The sequence below is a fragment of the Saccostrea cucullata genome, unplaced genomic scaffold, assembly GCF_032062105.1.
Source record: "Saccostrea cucullata isolate Sc308-1 unplaced genomic scaffold, CSIRO_AGI_Scuc_v1 ctg4440, whole genome shotgun sequence".
Classification (NCBI taxonomy): domain Eukaryota; kingdom Metazoa; phylum Mollusca; class Bivalvia; order Ostreida; family Ostreidae; genus Saccostrea; species Saccostrea cuccullata.
Window position 1 is genome coordinate 36,690 of NW_026931153.1, and position 9,584 is coordinate 46,273.

The following is a 9,584-nucleotide window of genomic DNA, read 5'->3' on the forward strand; positions in this document are numbered from 1 at the left end:
AAGGATCGTCCTCGGGATCCCAATTACTAAAAATCATTCCACAATTAAAACAGATAGCCTTATCTTTCACTCCCCTGTAGTAAAACCCGGCTCGAGCTAGGTCTGGTATTTTTCCTAAGAGAGGTTCTGGCCATCCCTGCTCAAAAGTAGCTTCTCTCTTTGAGAGCTGAGCATACTGAGGTTAACGCATGGGTTGGTCTAGCAATTTCTCAGTCATGACTGAACTTTTGATTGTATTGCCCCCCTTTTTATAGGGAAGAAGAAAAACAACAACACATAAAACATTCAATCTTTTATTTGTAACAACAAACAAACAAACATATCAACATATCAATAACCATAAGGTAAAGTGTTATAATTCTCTACAATTTGTCTCTTATCATATACAATTCTATACTTTTTCTCTGAAGGTTTGTTCACAACCTCATGATCACGGGTCCTCTGGATTTTGCTGTCATAAGGAACTGTCACTTCCTTTATTTCTCCCTTAAGCATTTTTTCTAAAGTGTTTGGGCACACGATCTTGGAGGTTCGATGGTTGAGAGTGATTCCTTTGCATTTAAGGATCTCGGTTCCTTTGTCCGTGCGGAAACCATAATTTTTAGGACCTGCCGACATGAATTTAGTGATGTGATCCCCGTCTAATTCGTCGGTCCATTCTCCTAAACTATTGCCCAAGGTAGGATTAAAAGCTCCTTCCTGATGTTGGTAAATGATACTGTCCGTATCGAAATAAAGCCCCCGTTCTTCTAAAGGTTGTAAAGTCTCGTAGAGGTGTAAGCGGGCATAGGCGGTAGTAAAACAAGCTAGGATCACGTTTCCAAAGGGACATTCTTCGACGAATTCCTCTTTGTCTTGAAAATTCACTAGAATCTTGTCTTCATTGGAATCCTCTTTATTGACTAAGAGTCGCATTCCCTTGATGTCGAGAGTCGAATTTTGTAAGAGTTGATGTAATTCCTCTGTTTCGTCCAAGTATCTGACTTTGGGTAATAACAACCGTTGAGCAAATTTTCCCCACAGACAATTTAAAAAGAGTTTAGCAATGGTTCTTCTCACTGGATTCTTCTGGATACTGAGAATGTCCATCAGGAATCCTTCTTTCTCTAAGATTTGTCGAATGTAATCTTGTTCTTGTTCTGAGGTCTTACAGTCGGGGGGAAATCCGGACGCTTCCTGTTTGATCTTGAGGAAGGTATTGATGTACTCTGTAAATAAATCCTGTCTGCTTTCTTTAAAATGCCACACTTCGTAAATTTGCTCTAAGGTATAGCCCATGTCTAGGGCTTTATGTAATTCGCTCGTCACCCAAGTACCCGTGAGACTACGTTCCCGGTCGGTGTGTTGACATGGATGTTGAGAAGTAGAGTCTTGTTGTTGGGCACACGTGCGACATAAGGGAAATAATAACTTGCCTCCCGTCCGATAAGGTAATACGGGGTGAAAGAGGCCTCGGGGTGGTAAGACCCGACAGTGAATGAGACCGAAATAATTTCTCACGTCCTGGAAGTCGTCTGTGATGATCTCGGGATGCCCTAGGGGAAAGGGTCTGTGTTTCAACACGTAAGGGTATAAGGAACACACGTCCACGTATCTCATGTCCCCTTCTTCACAATATAATTTAGTGGCATTGGTTCGGCCTCCGTACAGGCCTTCTCGAGGTTTCAAAGGATCGGGAATGTCCAGATCTCGTACAAATTGCTGTAAACTCTCATCTTGTTGCACTTGCTGATCGAATTCGTGCTCCCAGATACTACACACGGTGTTCCCCATGTCCTCTAAATCCACAGTCCTTCTGAGGGTTTTCTCGTGTAATTGTTGGTAAGTAAATTGGGTCCGGTGAGGATGAGTTTCCGTCTGGGATAGCAAGTGGGGCATCCGTGCCAATAACACCCGTAAAATTCGTAGACGGTACGAGTCGCTTCCTGGTATCCGTCGACGGTATAATTTCCGATCGGGACTTCGCCTCCGTTTCTGGCATGTCGTATGTGACATCCACTCTGATGACTCATCCAGGTGAGCCACCGACAGGCTTTGGCCGAATATTGTCGTGCCGGTTCATACCCGAGGTTCGGAATGATGGCGATATCACACCCGGCCTGTTCCATAATAGAAATTTGTCCATGTACAATCTTGTTTAATTTAATGTTTTCACGTATAAAGACACGGAATAAAAAAAGATTTACCTTTAAAACCCAGCGCATTCCTGAAAATTTCCCTCTTTCAGTGTAATCACACAATGAAACCTGTAATAACAAGCTAATTCAGAGAATTCGTGTCCCCCGCTTAGGGAAAAAGTCGGCTCCCCCTGACTGAATTTGTAGAATTATTAAATGTATACATGTATACTGAAGGAAATAAAATACATGTATGTCAATATGCATATAAAGATTTGATTGCTTATTCTTTATTATGTGTACATGTATAGAAGATTTTTTTATATGGAATATTTATCACACTGTAATGATGATTTTAAAACCTCATAAATTTTTCATTTCACATGCTGAATACTATCATTTAGTAAAAAAAAAGTATTTTAAAAAAAAAAAAAAAAAAAAAAAGGTTCGACCGAGATTCGATCCCGGGACCACTCACATGTGAAGCGAGAGACATAACCACTAGACCACGGAGTCGCTTAACATGAAGTGAAGTATATGCAGAACTAAAGTCACATACATGTATATATTCATGTTTTCATGTTCGGTATTCTCAAAATTTTACACAATCCATGGTGTTTGATTTATTTAGCCTTTATTAAACAGTTATAATAGATGTAATAAGAACATAAAGTCCGCCGAGAACCTGTTTTATACGCAATAACTCTCCTCATGCCCCTGCGCTAAAAATAGCGACATGTAATACTATAAATACTAATAAAAAAAAACGGGGCGGGGCACTTTGAGAGGGGCGAGAGACGTCCTAGGGAGTTTTGGTATAAAATTACATTGCATAAGCTCAAAATCTTCTTGAAACATCGCCCGGAAATGATAGTGTTACACACAGACAGAATGTATAAATTTACGACCTTGAACTTTGACCTTTTGACCTCAAAATCAATAGGGTTCTTCTTTAGGCCACAGGGAGTTGTTATGTAAAATTTCATTGCGATAGCTCAAATGGTTCTAGAGATATCGTGTGGAAACGAAAGTGTTTTAACAGACAGAATTTGCTTATTTATGACCTTGACCTTTGACCTTTTGACCTCAAAATCAATAGGGGTCTTCTTTAGTCCATAGGGAGTTGCTATGCTAAATTTCATTGCAAAAGCTCAAAGGGTTCTCGAGATATCGTGTGGAAACGAAAGCGTTACAGACAGACAGAAAGACGGACGGACGGACGGACAGACGGACGGACGGACGGACGGACAAACCCAAATTAATATCCCCCACTTTTCAAGCGGGGGACAAAAAGGCAGCATGTAACTAACAAGACTCGAAAAAAAAATCTCTAAAAATTTAAATGCTCACATTATAGCATTTGTGAATACTGAGTTTCGTTTTGTTTCTTTCGGTATCATAACGAAAAATGTCAAAGTTGTAATTATCTTGTAATACTGTACTTTTTTTCACGGGGTCATAATTCCGCTGAATCTCAATTTCTGTTTCATCCAGGTGTAGAAAATTACGCGGATATCTTAGACTGGTACTATATGCCTAACATTTATATAAAGTACGCTGGGACAAATTTCCGCGGAAAATTTGTAACCGCGTACATAGCGTAAATTAATACCACGCTGGAAAAAGTACTTCTACAGTACCTGAATTGTTTACTAAATATGTTTAAAATAAATATAATTTCATCAAAAATTGAGACATTGGCAATTTGAAATATCAAACATCAGAATAACATAAAAAATATCATCTTCACGTATACCTGTCGGGCGCAAGGGGGATAATTAAGGAGCCACTTTTCAGCAAATATCTACATAATATAGATACTGAAAATCGGGGCTTAATCTACCCAACCCCCACAATCACTTAGCCCCCCTCTCAATTTGCTTCCGATGCTAATGTCTAGTACATGTAGTACATATTTCTTAGACAATTGCCGGGAAAGCTCATTTAAATATCAATACCTCAATGACAAACTCCTATGGAAATTAAATTACATAACTTCGAGGATTGTGTCGTCTGAACATAAAAAATAGATCACAAATAGAATACTACTGACCTTGTATAAATCACTTATATGCCTGTCCCCTTGCCCACTACCTTCATCTGATGATAATGGAAGATTTAAATCCAAAAGAGCTTCTACATAGTCAGTTCTGTTTGTTAACAGAGCGGTCTTTAACAAGTTCTGAAATAAGTATAAAGTCGTAATATGAACTATAATGAAGTGTAATACACTGACATAAAAAAAAAACACTCGTTAATTTTTTATAAAGAGAAGAGTTGATACCTGTGCCTCATTTACCACCTCAACTGAGGAAGGGTTTTCCCTCTTCAATTCCAAAAACTTAGAAAACCGGAAGAAGAAATCCAGCGGAAGTGAAAATGGCGAAGAGAAAGCTGTAAAACCGAGGATTTCCGGTTCTTCTTTTGCCATATACCACGTGATTGTCTTCTTTTGCCATTTCTCTGGCATTGCATAACAGCTGACCCGAAATTTTTCTTTGTTTGTGTTTTCTCTAGATTGTTCTTCCAAGAAATAAAGTAATTTGATTAAAACCTACATGCTCCATAAACATTTAAGAACCCCATTTATTTTCATACAATAAAATTATATACATAATTATCTTCTTTTCTATTCCTGTTTGTAATATACGCTGTTTTAAATATGCCTAATCTGACTTACAATATAAAAAGAAACGTTCGGCTTCAGTGTAATTCTTTTCTTTTGACCAGGTGATTTTTTCTATTTTTAGGATTTAATTTATTCAGTTTAATTACAATTAAAAAAAAATACTAATATTAACAGTAATATAGATACATGTAATCTTTTGAAATTTAATATTTAATGATAAACCATTTAATGAATCAATGTTTCTTAAATAGTTTTTAGATGCGATAGGATTTTATTAAACCTTTTTTCATAACATTTTCATTTGCCAGGCCACTTTTGTTTTGATAAGTGTGTTATTTTTAAAGTATCTTCTAACATTTTTTTAAAATATACAGTCCTCGGTCTAGTTTCATTTAAATTTATCACAAGAAAACATTGATGTAACCATCAATTGTCGCCCGGGATATAATTAAAGTAAACAATGGAAATGAGTCATCATCATCAAACCGCTTCAATATATGTGAAAAAGACATGCGTGAAAATGATGGAGACGATAGTTGATATTGTTTTGAAAACTTGTAGTCGGATGAAAATCGAACAAAAACGATACAATTTTAAACTTTATTAATTCCTCAAGTAAATGTTGGTTGAATAAAATATAAATTGAAACCAGACACATGCATCACCTGTTTTCAAAAATGTATATTGCTTTAAGAATATAAAACACAAACTGTATAAAGTACGTTTTTATGCGATAGGTAAAATTCGATGTTCTAAAAAAAGGGACCTGTCGTTTTTTCGATAGTAAATGATAAGCAACTTTATATATTAAATATGAAAAACATATATATTTTTACAGATTCATATTATTCATGGAAGTGAATATATTGTGTATCTCGTTATTTATAAATAGAAAGAACAGTTTGACTTACAATCTTTTTAATGTTTAGAAAACCTTTAATTCTGAATAACTACTCCCACCTCAATCCCCATATACCAACACTCAAACTCATATGTATAGAGCAGCCCGTTCCTCCGGGCTGCAATAACTCTGTTCAGAAAACATTACATATACCACATTGAACAGGTACAATATTAATTAACCTCTTATCATTTTTAATTTGTGTTTAATTGTTGATGGATTTTATTTCCATACTTGAAATTGATATACACTTGTGTTAAATTATATAATAAAATATTAAGAACAATAAATATTAAATCTATTTTTTCGTCTTTAATAAAATACTGTGCGAGACCACGGAAAGATCCTTCAATGCTCAATGGCCTTGAGTGCCGAGTTAAGCTCTAAATTTGAAACCCATTACCGACAAATGTTAAATGTATATTTGATTGTATGTTGTTTAATGTCTTTCTCGAGAATTTATCATTCATGTGGAGACGCAACCACTTGCCGCAAGAGAGCTACAATTTTTTCCTACGCTCGGCGCTCAGCGCCATCGAGCATTTGGGGATCTTTTTCGTGCCAGCACCGACATGGGACCGCGGTTTATACGATCTCATCGGAAAGACCGGTCTCCACGTCCCACCGTGGGATTCAAACCCGCAACCTGAAGATTGTTCCTTACTTCAGGACTCTAGAGCATACGCTCTTACATTTTCACTGTGCCACGCAGGCGACGTAATGTACCGACAAATGAGTTATAAACATCGAAAAGGACGTAAACCAACACACACGCACACACACAACATATACTACATATTTATGAAAAAAAATATCAAAAATTCACAATTCGATTTAACAAGTGTGATGTCTCACTGTTTCCTCTGCCTCGTTTATCCTCAGTATGACCTGTGTTTTCTAAGAACCAGGATTTCTGAACCAACTCCCCAACAGAAGCCGCGAACTGTTCCTCGTTCTTTACGAAGACGTCAAAGGCATCAAGCTAAAGGAAATATATTACATATTAAATGAATTCACTACATCATTTAAAATTAAAAAAAATATTCAAATCAAAATAAAAATTGATCAAAGTGAAAAAAAAAACAAGTAAGGATATTTTAATTTAGAAGTTTGTTGAAATACAGGAAATAATGCAGCAAAGCGATTTACTGATATGCTTTGTATTCCATTGAATGTAAAGTATGAAAAAAAGAGAAAGAATAATTTTAATGATATTAGTTTTATTTTATCAGGTAGATGAAACAAATGAAGATTACAAACAGTATTCAAGATCAAAATCCATAAAACAATACAAAATAGGAGCAGAACAGACATGGACCTCCAAAACATTAGAGGTGGGATCAGGTGCCATGGAGGAGTGAACATCCCCTGCCGACCTGTCACACCCGCCGTGTGCTCCTTGTCTTGATCGGGAAATAACGAAAAAATCCGTCGTCAATACGTCATATTTCCACTATGAAAGAGTTAAAGTTCTTAGTGTGCTCTTTTGTGAGAAAAAAAGTCGCAATATGTACAAATCTCGCAGGATTTCTGGGACAAACGTAACATAAACGTGTACGCAATATGTTGGATGTCGGTGAATAAATCTTAACAAGAATCAAATGAATCATTTTATTGTTGTGGACTTAATTAATATCCATCAAGAGTAGAAACGACAAAGATATCAATTTTTATCCATCGTTTATCGTATGTAACTGTTTATCAGCTAAATACAATGCACAAGCCTCGGAAATATTTATATTTTTATTAATCATGTTAATGGATGATGAATTTAGAGTTCTGGCTCTATTACATATGTCTATTATAGTTTATCTATTCTGTAATAGGAATGACAAAAACATTTAACTTATAAAATTGGATTGAGAATTTGCGTGCTTTGTATTATCTGCAACGTCATGCAGTCCCTAAGTCAGAAATAAAACGACTAACTAATGGCGGCTCTGATAAATTATATTTGCCTGACAAGTTCATTGTATCGACCATAGAACTTAAGAAATGGAAATAAAACGTAATAATTTAATGGACTAACAAAAATAGTATAAAAACAAATTTAGTCAGCATTTAAAAACAAATTCGAATAATGTTAAAAAATGGAAATATTATATTATACAAATCTGACAAGTTCATTGTAATTTTCACCATAGAAGCCATAACTCGAAGAAATTTGCATGAAACAAAATAAAATTTACATAAAACAAGACTATGCTGCTATTCTTGATATTTCATAAACAATAAAATTTTGCTTTGTCAATAACTTTTTAAAAATCTGTATAAACCAGTAAATGTATGAAAAAAAAGCCACGTATTTGTATAAAATGGAAAATACAATTTTTGAGTAGTGGCCAGTTTAATCAGACGAAGTATGGTCTGCAGAGAAACAGTTTATAGTAAAAAATCTTCAAGTGTCAAAAGAATTAGGAACGTCATTAAACGTGACGTGCGCTTCACTGTTGCAGAACTAATCGAGTGCTGCGGTAGGCCTAATGTAATTTGAAAACAATCACAATCTAGATAAATTCACAATTGTTATGCAGGTGATACGTCTTTATGTATGGAAAGATGCTACAAAGTGTGTATGAAATTAGAAAGCAAACCGAATTTTGAGAAACTTTCTCGGCGTTGCTTTTGACGTTATAATGTTGGTTAATCATGCTCCGTGGTAAGAAATCATGTTGTGTTAAAAAGTGGCTAGCATGAGTTCAATTTAATCAAATTGAATGGAACTCCACACTTCGACAAAATAAATGTTTTTATTAACGAAAATGTGTTGATCTTTAATCTTGTAATAATAATATGACGATGAGGAACAACTTTTGTCAGATGCATAAATTCCGTATGCAGGTGATAAAAAAGGAAAGTTTACTTCTCTTACTAAATATGATTTTTTAAAGATAGTTCTCAAACTTTTGTCAAGTTCGTCAATCTCTGAATTCTCCAGTTCAATTCCGAATAAAGTTGGAAGCACTGTTCTCAGTTCCAAAGTCTTTTTTTCATTCAACATTTCCCTGAAAAATTGATTTATCATTAATCAAGGGCATTATCAGACAATTTGATTCCAAATACTGCATGAAAGTTAGAAATGTTTTTAAAAATCATGAGCTTTTCTTTCCACCCCCTCCCCCAAAAGATATTCTACATGTACATAGGAAAATTTCCATAAAAAATTGATATCCAAACTTACATTTGGAACATATGATATACGTCCTTTTTAATCAAATTAAAGCAGGAACGTTGGTAAAATATATTTGTTAAACATATGACGTTTGAAATTTATAAACGAATTTTCAAAAATGTTTTCAAATGGTTTTTAACTCAATTAGTGCTAAGTTTAAAAAGAAAATTTGAATAAAAATAGATATTGTAAATAATTTATCAATTAACTTACATAGCGATGGACAATAGACCCGCCAACCCGCCTGTTCCCTTCATAAACACGACAGGGATTCCATTCTCAGTGGCTAGCTTGACATGGTCCACAGCCGACAAGTCGCCTTCCACCAGAATTAAAACTAAGGCGTTCCTTTCTGAAAAATATTAACGAATATTCGTATAATAATAAGACATCTTGAATTATAAATATCTTTATTATGAACACATTTACTTTTTTTTTAAAATTTTGTTCTGTTTTTGTTTGTTTGTTTGTTTTTTGCTTGTCAGGTTTTTATTGTATGTTTGAAATTTTTTTCACTTAGCCCCACATTTTCAATTTGCTTCCGAGGCCGATGCAAAAGCAATTTTTGGTCAAAGAAAGAGAGGGGCCACATTGGTAAAAATTTAATTAATAAACAACAATTCTCTCGCAATAAAATTCATTTCTAGAACTGTGAATTGCATAAATGAAAATGACGAATTTCATTTGTTTCGGATTTACTTATTCATAAGAAATTAAGTGAAACATTTCAAGGAATCCGGTAATTGCTTTATCATGATGATTATA

General features: G+C 34.9%; 2 protein-coding genes across 2 annotated transcripts; both read right to left on the reverse strand.

Annotated features, from left to right (window-relative positions):
• Positions 1-330: 330 nt before the first annotated feature.
• Positions 331-1,773, reverse strand: LOC134231601 (uncharacterized). The gene has a single exon (XM_062713587.1). It carries the CDS (start codon positions 1,771-1,773, stop codon positions 331-333), a length of 1,443 nt encoding a protein of 480 aa, XP_062569571.1.
• A 5-nt stretch (positions 1,774-1,778) lies between these two features.
• Positions 1,779-9,171, reverse strand: LOC134231602 (uncharacterized; the record flags this gene model as incomplete). Its single annotated transcript, XM_062713589.1, has 7 exons — positions 1,779-2,099; positions 2,187-2,246; positions 4,171-4,299; positions 4,402-4,640; positions 6,503-6,629; positions 8,520-8,652; positions 9,033-9,171. Coding segments are annotated over 7 exons (1,148 nt in total), but the record flags the coding sequence as incomplete, so codon positions are not given.
• Positions 9,172-9,584: the final 413 nt, after the last annotated feature.